A 14,524-nucleotide genomic window follows, 5' to 3' on the forward strand; every position below is an offset into this window, starting at 1 on the left:
GAAGGAAGACAGTGATGTCCCCACATTTGCTGAACAATCCCTGCTGCAATAGAAGAAGTGGTGCCTCCCTTGGGAGTGCCAGCCCTGCACTCAGTTTTATCCAAGGGACCCAGAATCAAGGCTGTGGCAGTGGGGAGAGACCAGAAGAATTCTTTTGATGGATTCAGTGAATCATTGCTGCACCTGAGAGCTGCCATCTGCTGCCTTTAGAGGTTGATGCATGCTAGAGCACTGGCCAGAGGAAATCCCCGCTCAAGGGCTTGCTTGGAAACTCCTGCTCACCCATTGCTCTTTAAAGGCATCTGAACCTTCAGGCAGGAAGCTCTCAATCAGGAGATGCCAGGCAAGAAGGGCATCAGGTCTGGCTTTGGGCAGCTGATCAGGTTTCCCCCATTTGGTTCAAGAAGGCTAAGGGCTAAGGTGTGCTCACCGGGAAATTGACACTGCCATTGCTATTGCAGTACTTCAGCTCGACAGCACTCAGGACATCCAGGGTAATGCATGATCCCAGAGTCACCTGGGGTCCTTGGAAAGCTGGAACAGAAAAGACAAAACCCCATGAGCTGATGCTTGGCTGAAAACCTTGCCTGACCTTCTACAGGAGGGATTCTTTGCGTTTTGAGGTGGACGAGCAGCATCTGTGCCTGAGTCTCGCTCCAAGGGAAAATAAGGCCAGGTCAGTAACACTCAGAATTGCCATGCTTGCACTCACTGGTAACTTCGTAAGCCATGTAGGTGGTGACTCCGCTGCACATAGCCGTGATGTCTATTCCATAGGAGTTGAGGTTGCTGACCAATCCATTGGTGACAAAGGTGATCCTCTTGTTCGGTCTTCCAAAACCACCAATCAGGTTCTAAACATCAGAAACCAGCATTCAGCAAGCTCAGGGCAGAGAGGTGGCTCCTGCTAGGCATGTTCCTCTGCAATGATGACTCAGGGCTGGGTCTTTGTCTCCCAACTGCATTTCAGGAGGCCTTTAAATACCCTGGGGGCCCTGTGGGACCACCAGCAAGCCTTGAAGGCAGCTCAACCGGTAGAGGTAATTCTAAGGGCATCAAGGTGAATGGAACTTGAGGGGAAATGGCAGTGCAAAGAATGCCTTTAAGGGCTCCACAAAGAACGGGTTTGCCCTGCAACCTGAATGCCTCAAAAACCTCTGGGAAAGTGGGGGAGGGAATAATGCAGCCCCTTTCATTTGGAAAAGCATTCCTACAACAAACTCCTAATCTGCATTACTTTTGAGAGATAGGAAACTCTGCCACAAGACACAACCTGATCCTGCCCACAAAGAAGCAGCACGTGAAGAAATGGCACAATGATTTCCCGGGCCAGGAACCTGCTGCTCCTTTGGAACCTTACCCTGCTCTCTTGTGCCAGGTGGGCCAGGTTATCAAAGCGAGGCATCTCATTTCTGTTCATGATGGAAATGTAGCAGGCGTTCTGTTGCCTGACTTTGGTTGCAATGACACCCTGTAAAAGAAAAGGATTCAGCACTCAAAATTCAGTTTCTTCCAAATATTCATGTTGGCATAATGTCGGGTTGGAAACCATAATGAACACTGAGTTCCACTGCCACACACTGTGGAGTCCAAACATTCAGAATAAAGGAAAAATCGCCATCTCTGGGCCTGCTGTACCAGCAGCCAGACTCCATGGATGCATTTTGCTCCGTGCCACTCACCGTGTTGTAGTTCCAGATGGTTTTCCAGGACCCACTGAAGCTCCTTTGCTCAATGACGGCCACACGCCATTGCCTGTTGATGGTCACAATTTGGGAGTGGCCACCAATGATGACTTGAGTGTTGTTGAAGATGCCGCTGGGAATCTGCTGAGACTAAAATGCCAAGAAACAAGAGATATTTTGTCTTTGAAAGAAGACAGTGTTGTCACCAAATCTTCCAAAAAAACCCTTGCTACAATGGAACAAGTGCTGGCCCTGAGGTCATTCCCATTGGTTCCCCCACTCTTTTCTAAAGGGCCCAGAATCAAAGGAGTGGCAGTGGGCAGAGGCCATAAGAATTCTTTTCATGGATTCAGTGAATCATTGCTGCATCTGAGAGCTGTCATCTGCTGCCTTTAGAGGTTGATTCCTACTAGAGCAGTGGCCTGAGGAAATGGATGCTCAAGGGCCTGGATGGAAAGCTCTGCTCTCTCACTGCTCTCTTTCAGCGTCTGCACCCTCTCAAAAGCGGAGGTGCCGGGCAAGAAGGGCATCATGTTTGGCTTTGGGCAGCAGCTCAGGATCCGCCCATTGGTTACAAAAAATCTAAGGGTTAAGGTGTTCTCACCGGGAAATTGTTGTTCCAATTGCCGTTCCAGTTGCCGTTCCAATTGCCATTCCAATTGTTGTTCCAGTTGTTGTTGCCAATGCCATTCCAATTGTTGTTCCACTGGTTGTTCCAGTTGCCATTCCACTGGTTGTTCCAGTTGTTGTTCCAGTTGCCATTCCACTGGTTGTTCCACTGGTTGTCCCACTGGTTGGTCCAGTTGCCATTCCACTGGTTGTTCCACTGGTTGTTCCAGTTGTTGTTCCAGTTGCCATTCCACTGGTTGTTCCAATGGTGATTCCAGTTGCCATTCCACTGGTTGTTCCACTGGTTGTTCCAATGGTGGTTCCAGTTGCCATTCCACTGGTTGTTCCACTGGTTGTTCCACTGGTTGTTCCAGTTGCCATTGCTACTGCAGTACTGCAGCTCGACAACTCTCAGGACATCCAGGGTTATGCATGATCCCAGATTCACCTGGGGGCCTTGGAAAGCTGGAAAAGAAGAGGCAAAACCCCATGAGCTGATGCCTAAGACCTTGACTGAAATTCTGCAGGAAGGTTTCTTTGGGTTTTGAGGTGGAAGAGCAGCATCTGTGCCTGAGTCACACCCCAAGGGAAAATAAGGCCGGGTCAGTAACACTCAGAATTGCCATGCTTGCACTCACTGTGAACTTCGGTAGCCATGTAGGTGGTGACTCCGCTGCACATAGCCGCAATCTCAGTTCCGTAGGAGTAGAGGTTGTTGACCAGTCCATTGGTGACAAAGGTGATCTTCTTGGTGTGTCTTCCAAAAATGCCAATCAGGTTCTATACATAGAAAAACAGCAGTCAGCAAGCTCATTGCTGATGGCTGGTTCCTGCTAGGCGTATTCGTAGCTTGGGGAGGAGGACTCTGGGCTGGTGTTTGATTCCCAGCTGTTTGATTGCCAACTGGGACATCTTTTAATCCCCTGGGGGGGCCTGAGGGATCACTAGCAAGCCTTGAAGAGAGCTTCAAAGGCAGAGCTTGTTCTACAGGAGTCAAGGTCTAGGGCACTTGAGGGGAAGGGGCAGCACAACAAAAGCACTGAAGGGAGCTACAGAGAACAGGTGTCCCCAGGAAATTGCACAGCTCATCATTCTCCAGGTAAGTGGGGGAGAGAATAATGCCAGCCCTTTCTTTTGGCAAAGCATTCCTACAATAAATTCCTAACCAGCATTACTGTCCAGTGAAAGGAAAGTCTGCCACTAGTGACTACTTGATCTTCTCCGTGAAGAAGAAACCCATGAAGAAATGGGTGAGTGATCTCTGGGGCCAGGAAGTTGCTCCTCCTCCTGAACCTTACCCTGCTCTCTTGTGCCAGGCGGGCCAGGTTATCAAAGCGGGGCATCTCGCTTCTGTTCATGATGGAAATGAAGCAGGCGTTCTGTTGCCTGACTTTGGTTGCAATGACACCCTGTAAAAGAAAAGGATTCAGCACCCACAGTTCTGTTTTTTCTGACTGTTAAGGATGGGATAAATTCATCATGGAAATCATAATGAATTCTGAGTGTTAGTGTCCCAAAATGTGGGCTCCTAACACTCAGAATGAAGGAACAATCGCCATCCCTGGGCCAGCTGTACCAGCAGCCAGGCTCCTTAGATGCTTTTGAAGGAGCCCCCTCCCTGCCACTCACCGTGTTGTAGTTCCAGATGGTTTTCCAGGACCCGCTGATGTTCCTTTGCTCAATGACGGCCACACGCCATTGCCTGTTGATGGTCACAATTTGGGAGTGGCCACCAATGATGACCTGAGTGTGATTGAAGATGCCGCTGGGAATCTGCTGAGTCTGAAAAGCCAAGGGAAAGCAGAGGGTTTGCCTTTGAAGGAAGACAGTGATGTCCCCACATTTTCTGAACAATCCCTGCTGCAATAGAAGAAGTGGTGCCTCCCTTGGGAGTGCCAGCCCTGCACTCAGTTTTATCCAAGGGACCCAGAATCAAGGCTGTGGCAGTGGGGAGAGACCAGAAGAATTCTTTTGATGGATTCAGTGAATCATTGCTGCACCTGAGAGCTGCCATCTGCTGCCTTTAGAGGTTGATGCATGCTAGAGCACTGGCCAGAGGAAATCCCCGCTCAAGGGCTTGCTTGGAAACTCCTGCTCACCCATTGCTCTTTAAAGGCATCTGAACCTTCAGGCAGGAAGCTCTCAATCAGGAGATGCCAGGCAAGAAGGGCATCAGGTCTGGCTTTGGGCAGCTGATCAGGTTTCCCCCATTTGGTTCAAGAAGGCTAAGGGCTAAGGTGTGCTCACCGGGAAATTGACACTGCCATTGCTATTGCAGTACTTCAGCTCGACAGCACTCAGGACATCCAGGGTAATGCATGATCCCAGAGTCACCTGGGGTCCTTGGAAAGCTGGAACAGAAAAGACAAAACCCCATGAGCTGATGCTTGGCTGAAAACCTTGCCTGACCTTCTACAGGAGGGATTCTTTGCGTTTTGAGGTGGACGAGCAGCATCTGTGCCTGAGTCACGCTCCAAGGGAAAATAAGGCCAGGTCAGTAACACTCAGAATTGCCATGCTTGCACTCACTGGTAACTTCGTAAGCCATGTAGGTGGTGACTCCGCTGCACATAGCCGTGATGTCTATTCCATAGGAGTTGAGGTTGCTGACCAGTCCATTGGTGACAAAGGTGATCCTCTTGTTCGGTCTTCCAAAACCACCAATCAGGTTCTAAACATCAGAAACCAGCATTCAGCAAGCTCAGGGCAGAGAGGTGGCTCCTGCTAGGCATGTTCCTCTGCAATGATGACTCAGGGCTGGGTCTTTGTCTCCCAACTGCATTTCAGGAGGCCTTTAAATACCCTGGGGGCCCTGTGGGACCACCAGCAAGCCTTGAAGGCAGCTCAACCGGTAGAGGTACTTCTAAGGCTGTCAAGGTGAATGGAACTTGAGGGGAAATGGCAGTGCAAAGAATGCCTTTAAGGGCTCCACAAAGAATGGGTTTGCCCTGCAACCTGCACAGCTCAACATCCTTTGGGAAAGTGGGGGAGGGAATAATGCAGCCCCTTTCATTTGGAAAAGCATTCCTACAACAAACTCCTAATCTGCATTACTTTTGAGAGATAGGAAACTCTGCCACAAGACACAACCTGATCCTGCCCACAAAGAAGCAGCACATGAAGAAATGGCACAATGATTTCCCGGGCCAGGAACCTGCTGCTCCTTTGGAACCTTACCCTGCTCTCTTGTGCCAGGTGGGCCAGGTTATCAAAGCGAGGCATCTCATTTCTGTTCATGATGGAAATGTAGCAGGCGTTCTGTTGCCTGACTTTGGTTGCAATGACACCCTGTAAAAGAAAAGGATTCAGCACTCAAAATTCAGTTTCTTCCAAATATTCATGTTGGCATAATGTCGGGTTGGAAACCATAATGAACACTGAGTTCCACTGCCACACACTGTGGAGTCCAAACATTCAGAATAAAGGAAAAATCGCCATCTCTGGGCCTGCTGTACCAGCAGCCAGACTCCATGGATGCATTTTGCTCCGTGCCACTCACCGTGTTGTAGTTCCAGATGGTTTTCCAGGACCCACTGAAGCTCCTTTGCTCAATGACGGCCACACGCCATTGCCTGTTGATGGTCACAATTTGGGAGTGGCCACCAATGATGACTTGAGTGTTGTTGAAGATGCCGCTGGGAATCTGCTGAGACTAAAATGCCAAGAAACAAGAGATATTTTGTCTTTGAAAGAAGACAGTGTTGTCACCAAATCTTCCAAAAAAACCTTGCTACAATGGAACAAGTGCTGGCCCTGAGGTCATTCCCATTGGTTCCCCCACTCTTTTCTAAAGGGCCCAGAATCAAAGGAGTGGCAGTGGGCAGAGGCCATAAGAATTCTTTTCATGGATTCAGTGAATCATTGCTGCATCTGAGAGCTGTCATCTGCTGCCTTTAGAGTTTGATTCCTACTAGAGCAGTGGCCTGAGGAAATGGATGCTCAAGGGCCTGGATGGAAAGCTCTGCTCTCTCACTGCTCTCTTTCAGCGTCTGCACCCTCTCAAAAGCGGAGGTGCCGGGCAAGAAGGGCATCATGTTTGGCTTTGGGCAGCAGCTCAGGATCCGCCCATTGGTTACAAAAAATCTAAGGGTTAAGGTGTTCTCACCGGGAAATTGTTGTTCCAATTGCCGTTCCAGTTGCCGTTCCAATTGCCATTCCAATTGTTGTTCCAGTTGTTGTTGCCAATGCCATTCCAATTGTTGTTCCACTGGTTGTTCCAGTTGCCATTCCACTGGTTGTTCCAGTTGTTGTTCCAGTTGCCATTCCACTGGTTGTTCCACTGGTTGTCCCACTGGTTGGTCCAGTTGCCATTCCACTGGTTGTTCCACTGGTTGTTCCACTGGTTGTTCCAGTTGCTATTCCACTGGTTGTTCCACTGGTTGTTCCAATGGTGATTCCAGTTGCCATTCCACTGGTTGTTCCACTGGTTGTTCCACTGGTTGTTCCAGTTGCCATTGCTACTGCAGTACTGCAGCTCGACAACTCTCAGGACATCCAGGGTAATGCATGATCCCAGATTCACCTGGGGGCCTTGGAAAGCTGGAAAAGAAGAGGCAAAACCCCATGAGCTTATGCCTAAGAACTTGGCTGACGTTCTGCAGGAAGGTTTCTTTGGGTTTTGAGGTGGAAGAGCAGCATCTGTGCCTGAGTCACACCCCAAGGGAAAATAAGGCCGGGTCAGTAACACTCAGAATTGCCATGCTTGCACTCACTGTGAACTTCGGTAGCCATGTAGGTGGTGACTCCGCTGCACATAGCCGCAATCTCAGTTCCGTAGGAGTAGAGGTTGTTGACCAGTCCATTGGTGACAAAGGTGATCTTCTTGGTGTGTCTTCCAAAAATGCCAATCAGGTTCTATACATAGAAAAACAGCAGTCAGCAAGCTCATTGCTGATGGCTGGTTCCTGCTAGGCGTATTCGTAGCTTGGGGAGGAGGACTCTGGGCTGGTGTTTGATTCCCAGCTGTTTGATTGCCAACTGGGACATCTTTTAATCCCCTGGGGAGGCCTGAGGGACCACTAGCAAGCCTTGAAGATAGCTTCAAAGGCAGAGCTTGTTCTACAGGAGTCAAGGTCTAGGGCACTTGAGGGGAAGGGGCAGCACAACAAAAGCACTGAAGGGAGCTACAGAGAACAGGTGTCCCCAGGAAATTGCACAGCTCATCATTCTCCAGGTAAGTGGGGGAGAGAATAATGCCAGCCCTTTCTTTTGAAAAAGCATTCCTACAATAATTCCTAACCAGCATTACTGTCCAGTGAAAGGAAAGTCTGCCACTAGGGACTACTTGATCTTCTCCAGAAAGAAGAAGCACATGAAGAAATGGGTGAGTGATCTCTGGGGCCAGGAAGCTGCTCCTCCTCCTGAACCTTACCCTGCTCTCTTGTGCCAGGCGGGCCAGGTTATCAAAGCGGGGCATCTCGCTTCTGTTCATGATGGAAATGAAGCAGGCGTTCTGTTGCCTGACTTTGGTTGCAATGACACCCTGTAAAAGAAAAGGATTCAGCACCCACAGTTCTGTTTTTTCTGACTGTTAAGGATGGGATAAATTCATCATGGAAATCATAATGAATTCTGAGTGTTAGTGTCCCAAAATGTGGGCTCCTAACACTCAGAATGAAGGAACAATCGCCATCCCTGGGCCAGCTGTACCAGCAGCCAGGCTCCTTAGATGCTTTTGAAGGAGCCCCCTCCCTGCCACTCACCGTGTTGTAGTTCCAGATGGTTTTCCAGGACCCGCTGATGTTCCTTTGCTCAATGACGGCCACACGCCATTGCCTGTTGATGGTCACAATTTGGGAGTGGCCACCAATGATGACCTGAGTGTGATTGAAGATGCCGCTGGGAATCTGCTGAGTCTGAAAAGCCAAGGGAAAGCAGAGGGTTTGCCTTTGAAGGAAGACAGTGATGTCCCCACATTTTCTGAACAATCCCTGCTGCAATAGAAGAAGTGGTGCCTCCCTTGGGAGTGCCAGCCCTGCACTCAGTTTTATCCAAGGGACCCAGAATCAAGGCTGTGGCAGTGGGGAGAGACCAGAAGAATTCTTTTGATGGATTCAGTGAATCATTGCTGCACCTGAGAGCTGCCATCTGCTGCCTTTAGAGGTTGATGCATGCTAGAGCACTGGCCAGAGGAAATCCCCGCTCAAGGGCTTGCTTGGAAACTCCTGCTCACCCATTGCTCTTTAAAGGCATCTGAACCTTCAGGCAGGAAGCTCTCAATCAGGAGATGCCAGGCAAGAAGGGCATCAGGTCTGGCTTTGGGCAGCTGATCAGGTTTCCCCCATTTGGTTCAAGAAGGCTAAGGGCTAAGGTGTGCTCACCGGGAAATTGACACTGCCATTGCTATTGCAGTACTTCAGCTCGACAGCACTCAGGACATCCAGGGTAATGCATGATCCCAGAGTCACCTGGGGTCCTTGGAAAGCTGGAACAGAAAAGACAAAACCCCATGAGCTGATGCTTGGCTGAAAACCTTGCCTGACCTTCTACAGGAGGGATTCTTTGCGTTTTGAGGTGGACGAGCAGCATCTGTGCCTGAGTCTCGCTCCAAGGGAAAATAAGGCCAGGTCAGTAACACTCAGAATTGCCATGCTTGCACTCACTGGTAACTTCGTAAGCCATGTAGGTGGTGACTCCGCTGCACATAGCCGTGATGTCTATTCCATAGGAGTTGAGGTTGCTGACCAATCCATTGGTGACAAAGGTGATCCTCTTGTTCGGTCTTCCAAAACCACCAATCAGGTTCTAAACATCAGAAACCAGCATTCAGCAAGCTCAGGGCAGAGAGGTGGCTCCTGCTAGGCATGTTCCTCTGCAATGATGACTCAGGGCTGGGTCTTTGTCTCCCAACTGCATTTCAGGAGGCCTTTAAATACCCTGGGGGCCCTGTGGGACCACCAGCAAGCCTTGAAGGCAGCTCAACCGGTAGAGGTACTTCTAAGGCTGTCAAGGTGAATGGAACTTGAGGGGAAATGGCAGTGCAAAGAATGCCTTTAAGGGCTCCACAAAGAATGGGTTTGCCCTGCAACCTGAATGCCTCAAAAACCTCTGGGAAAGTGGGGGAGGGAATAATGCAGCCCCTTTCATTTGGAAAAGCATTCCTACAACAAACTCCTAATCTGCATTACTTTTGAGAGATAGGAAACTCTGCCACAAGACACAACCTGATCCTGCCCACAAAGAAGCAGCACATGAAGAAATGGCACAATGATTTCCCGGGCCAGGAACCTGCTGCTCCTTTGGAACCTTACCCTGCTCTCTTGTGCCAGGTGGGCCAGGTTATCAAAGCGAGGCATCTCATTTCTGTTCATGATGGAAATGTAGCAGGCGTTCTGTTGCCTGACTTTGGTTGCAATGACACCCTGTAAAGGAAAGGATTTAGCACTCAGAATTCAGTTTCTTCCAAGTATTCATGTTGGCATAATGTCGGGGTGGAAACCATAATGAACACTGAGTTCCACTGCCACACACTGTGGAGTCCAAACATTCAGAATAAAGGAAAAATCGCCATCTCTGGGCCAGCAGTACCAGCAGCCAGACTCCATGGATGCATTTTGCTCCGTGCCACTCACCGTGTTGTAGTTCCAGATGGTTTTCCAGGACCCACTGAAGCTCCTTTGCTCAATGACGGCCACACGCCATTGCCTGTTGATGGTCACAATTTGGGAGTGGCCACCAATGATGACTTGAGTGTTGTTGAAGATGCCGCTGGGAATCTGCTGAGACTAAAATGCCAAGAAACAAGAGATATTTTGTCTTTGAAAGAAGACAGTGTTGTCACCAAATCTTCCAAAAATCCCTTGCTACAATGGAACAAGTGCTGGCCCTGAGGTCATTCCCATTGGTTCCCCCACTCTTTTCTAAAGGGCCCAGAATCAAAGGAGTGGCAGTGGGCAGAGGCCATAAGAATTCTTTTCATGGATTCAGTGAATCATTGCTGCATCTGAGAGCTGTCATCTGCTGCCTTTAGAGTTTGATTCCTACTAGAGCAGTGGCCTGAGGAAATGGATGCTCAAGGGCCTGGATGGAAAGCTCTGCTCTCTCACTGCTCTCTTTCAGCGTCTGCACCCTCTCAAAAGCGGAGGTGCCGGGCAAGAAGGGCATCATGTTTGGCTTTGGGCAGCAGCTCAGGATCCGCCCATTGGTTACAAAAAAACTAAGGGTTAGGGTTTTCTCACCGGGAAATTGTTGTTCCAATTGCCGTTCCAGTTGCCATTCCAATTGCCATTCCAATTGTTGTTCCACTGGCCATTGCCGTTCCACTGGTTGTTCCAGTTGTTGTTCCACTGGTTGTTCCAGTTGCCATTCCACTGGTTGTTCCAGTTGTTGTTCCAATGGTGATTCCAGTTGCCATTCCACTGGTTGTCCCACTGGTTGTTCCACTGGTTGTCCCACTGGTTGGTCCAGTTGCCATTCCACTGGTTGTTCCACTGGTTGTTCCACTGGTTGTTCCAGTTGCTATTCCACTGGTTGTTCCACTGGTTGTTCCAATGGTGATTCCAGTTGCCATTCCACTGGTTGTTCCACTGGTTGTTCCACTGGTTGTTCCAGTTGCCATTGCTACTGCAGTACTGCAGCTCGACAACTCTCAGGACATCCAGGGTAATGCATGATCCCAGATTCACCTGGGGGCCTTGGAAAGCTGGAAAAGAAGAGGCAAAACCCCATGAGCTGATGCCTAAGAACTTGGCTGACGTTCTGCAGGAAGGTTTCTTTGGGTTTTGAGGTGGAAGAGCAGCATCTGTGCCTGAGTCACACCCCAAGGGAAAATAAGGCCGGGTCAGTAACACTCAGAATTGCCATGCTTGCACTCACTGTGAACTTCGGTAGCCATGTAGGTGGTGACTCCGCTGCACATAGCCGCAATCTCAGTTCCGTAGGAGTAGAGGTTGTTGACCAGTCCATTGGTGACAAAGGTGATCTTCTTGGTGTGTCTTCCAAAAATGCCAATCAGGTTCTATACATAGAAAAACAGCAGTCAGCAAGCTCATTGCTGATGGCTGGTTCCTGCTAGGCGTATTCGTAGCTTGGGGAGGAGGACTCTGGGCTGGTGTTTGATTCCCAGCTGTTTGATTGCCAACTGGGACATCTTTTAATCCCCTGGGGAGGCCTGAGGGACCACTAGCAAGCCTTGAAGATAGCTTCAAAGGCAGAGCTTTTTCTACAGGAGTCAAGGTCTAGGGCACTTGAGGGGAAGGGGCAGCACAACAAAAGCACTGAAGGGCGCTACAGAGAACAGGTGTCCCCAGGAAATTGCACAGCTCATCATTCTCCAGGTAAGTGGGGGAGAGAATAATGCCAGCCCTTTCTTTTGAAAAAGCATTCCTACAATAAATTCCTAACCAGCATTACTGTCCAGTGAAAGGAAAGTCTGCCACTAGGGACTACTTGATCTTCTCCAGAAAGAAGAAGCACATGAAGAAATGGGTGAGTGATCTCTGGGGCCAGGAAGCTGCTCCTCCTCCTGAACCTTACCCTGCTCTCTTGTGCCAGGCGGGCCAGGTTATCAAAGCGGGGCATCTCGCTTCTGTTCATGATGGAAATGAAGCAGGCGTTCTGTTGCCTGACTTTGGTTGCAATGACACCCTGTAAAAGAAAAGGATTCAGCACCCACAGTTCTGTTTTTTCTGACTGTTAAGGATGGGATAAATTCATCATGGAAATCATAATGAATTCTGAGTGTTAGTGTCCCAAAATGTGGGCTCCTAACACTCAGAATGAAGGAACAATCGCCATCCCTGGGCCAGCTGTACCAGCAGCCAGGCTCCTTAGATGCTTTTGAAGGAGCCCCCTCCCTGCCACTCACCGTGTTGTAGTTCCAGATGGTTTTCCAGGACCCGCTGATGTTCCTTTGCTCAATGACGGCCACACGCCATTGCCTGTTGATGGTCACAATTTGGGAGTGGCCACCAATGATGACCTGAGTGTGATTGAAGATGCCGCTGGGAATCTGCTGAGTCTGAAAAGCCAAGGGAAAGCAGAGGGTTTGCCTTTGAAGGAAGACAGTGATGTCCCCACATTTTCTGAACAATCCCTGCTGCAATAGAAGAAGTGGTGCCTCCCTTGGGAGTGCCAGCCCTGCACTCAGTTTTATCCAAGGGACCCAGAATCAAGGCTGTGGCAGTGGGGAGAGACCAGAAGAATTCTTTTGATGGATTCAGTGAATCATTGCTGCACCTGAGAGCTGCCATCTGCTGCCTTTAGAGGTTGATGCATGCTAGAGCACTGGCCAGAGGAAATCCCCGCTCAAGGGCTTGCTTGGAAACTCCTGCTCACCCATTGCTCTTTAAAGGCATCTGAACCTTCAGGCAGGAAGCTCTCAATCAGGAGATGCCAGGCAAGAAGGGCATCAGGTCTGGCTTTGGGCAGCTGATCAGGTTTCCCCCATTTGGTTCAAGAAGGCTAAGGGCTAAGGTGTGCTCACCGGGAAATTGACACTGCCATTGCTATTGCAGTACTTCAGCTCGACAGCACTCAGGACATCCAGGGTAATGCATGATCCCAGAGTCACCTGGGGTCCTTGGAAAGCTGGAACAGAAAAGACAAAACCCCATGAGCTGATGCTTGGCTGAAAACCTTGCCTGACCTTCTACAGGAGGGATTCTTTGCGTTTTGAGGTGGACGAGCAGCATCTGTGCCTGAGTCTCGCTCCAAGGGAAAATAAGGCCAGGTCAGTAACACTCAGAATTGCCATGCTTGCACTCACTGGTAACTTCGTAAGCCATGTAGGTGGTGACTCCGCTGCACATAGCCGTGATGTCTATTCCATAGGAGTTGAGGTTGCTGACCAGTCCATTGGTGACAAAGGTGATCCTCTTGTTCGGTCTTCCAAAACCACCAATCAGGTTCTAAACATCAGAAACCAGCATTCAGCAAGCTCAGGGCAGAGAGGTGGCTCCTGCTAGGCATGTTCCTCTGCAATGATGACTCAGGGCTGGGTCTTTGTCTCCCAACTGCATTTCAGGAGGCCTTTAAATACCCTGGGGGCCCTGTGGGACCACCAGCAAGCCTTGAAGACAGCTCAACCGGTAGAGGTAATTCTAAGGGCATCAAGGTGAATGGAACTTGAGGGGAAATGGCAGTGCAAAGAATGCCTTTAAGGGCTCCACAAAGAATGGGTTTGCCCTGCAACCTGCACAGCTCAACATCCTTTGGGAAAGTGGGGGAGGGAATAATGCAGCCCCTTTCATTTGGAAAAGCATTCCTACAACAAACTCCTAATCTGCATTACTTTTGAGAGATAGGAAACTCTGCCACAAGACACAACCTGATCCTGCCCACAAAGAAGCAGCACATGAAGAAATGGCACAATGATTTCCCGGGCCAGGAACCTGCTGCTCCTTTGGAACCTTACCCTGCTCTCTTGTGCCAGGTGGGCCAGGTTATCAAAGCGAGGCATCTCATTTCTGTTCATGATGGAAATGTAGCAGGCGTTCTGTTGCCTGACTTTGGTTGCAATGACACCCTGTAAAAGAAAAGGATTCAGCACTCAAAATTCAGTTTCTTCCAAGTATTAATGTTGGCATCAAATCAAGGTGGAAACGATAATTAATGCTGAGTTCCTCTGCCACACATTGTGGACTCCAAACATTCAGAATAAAGGAACAATCACCATCCCTCAGCCAGCTGTACCAGCAGCCAGACGCCTTGGATGCATTTTGCTCCGTGCCACTCACCGTGTTGTAGTTCCAGATGGTTTTCCAGGACCCGCTGAAGCTCCTTTGCTCAATGACGGCCACACGCCATTGCCTGTTGATGGTCACAATTTGGGAGTGGCCACCAATGATGACTTGAGTGTGGTTGAAGATGCCGCTGGGAATCTGCTGAGTCTGAAAAGCCAAGGGAAAGCAGAGGTTTTGCCTTTGAAGGAAGACAGTGATGTCACCGAATTTTCCAAAAATCCCTTGCTACAATGGAAGGATTGCGGGCCCTCAGGTAATGCCAATCACTTTTCTCTGTGTTTTCCAAAATACCCAGAATCAAAGGAGTGGCAGTGGGCAGAGGCCATAAGAATTCTTTTCATGGATTCAGTGAATCATTGCTGCATCTGCGGCTGGCATCTGCTGCCTTTAGAGGTTGATTCCTACTAGAGCAGTGGCCTGAGGAAATTGATGCTCAAGGGCCTGGATGGAAAGCTCTGCTCTATCATCGATCTCTTTCAGCATCTGCGCCCTCTCAAAAGAGGAGATGCCTGGCAAGAAGGCCATCATGTTTGGCTTTGGGCAGCAGCT

At 49.5% G+C, this 14,524-nt stretch overlaps 1 protein-coding gene across 1 annotated transcript; it reads right to left on the reverse strand.

The window, feature by feature from the left end:
* Positions 1-2,274: 2,274 nt before the first annotated feature.
* On the reverse strand, positions 2,275-14,503 carry LOC128945406 (uncharacterized). The gene is made up of 25 exons (XM_054289156.1): positions 14,381-14,503; positions 13,970-14,122; positions 13,648-13,758; positions 13,000-13,141; positions 12,730-12,821; positions 12,100-12,252; positions 11,769-11,879; positions 11,109-11,250; positions 10,833-10,935; positions 9,866-10,001; positions 9,545-9,655; positions 8,897-9,038; positions 8,627-8,718; positions 7,997-8,149; positions 7,666-7,776; positions 7,007-7,148; positions 6,731-6,833; positions 5,794-5,929; positions 5,472-5,582; positions 4,824-4,965; positions 4,554-4,645; positions 3,924-4,076; positions 3,593-3,703; positions 2,933-3,074; positions 2,275-2,750 (listed from the first exon to the last, which is right to left on the reverse strand). Exons 1-25 carry the CDS (start codon positions 14,501-14,503, stop codon positions 2,275-2,277), a joined length of 3,483 nt encoding a protein of 1,160 aa, XP_054145131.1.
* Between the last annotated feature and the right edge of the window lie 21 nt (positions 14,504-14,524).

The sequence above is a fragment of the Melozone crissalis genome, unplaced genomic scaffold (assembly GCF_028551555.1).
Source record: "Melozone crissalis strain CALT ecotype California unplaced genomic scaffold, PUWL_Pcris_2 ptg000064l_1, whole genome shotgun sequence".
Lineage (NCBI taxonomy): Eukaryota > Metazoa > Chordata > Aves > Passeriformes > Passerellidae > Melozone > Melozone crissalis.

Excerpts from the sequence above, each read along its gene's own strand:
- LOC128945406 (XM_054289156.1), bottom strand. The coding sequence starts at position 14,503 with ATGATGGCCTTCTTGCCAGGCATCTCCTCTTTTGAGAGGGCGCAGATG. Across the intron at positions 11,251-11,768 it reads GCCTGGCACAAGAGAGCAGG|AACCTGATTGGCATTTTTGG; the intron begins GTAAGGTTCAGG and ends TTCTATGTATAG. Across the intron at positions 5,930-6,730 it reads AATGGCAACTGGAACAACCA|CGGCATCTTCAACAACACTC; the intron begins GTGGAACAACCA and ends GCAGATTCCCAG.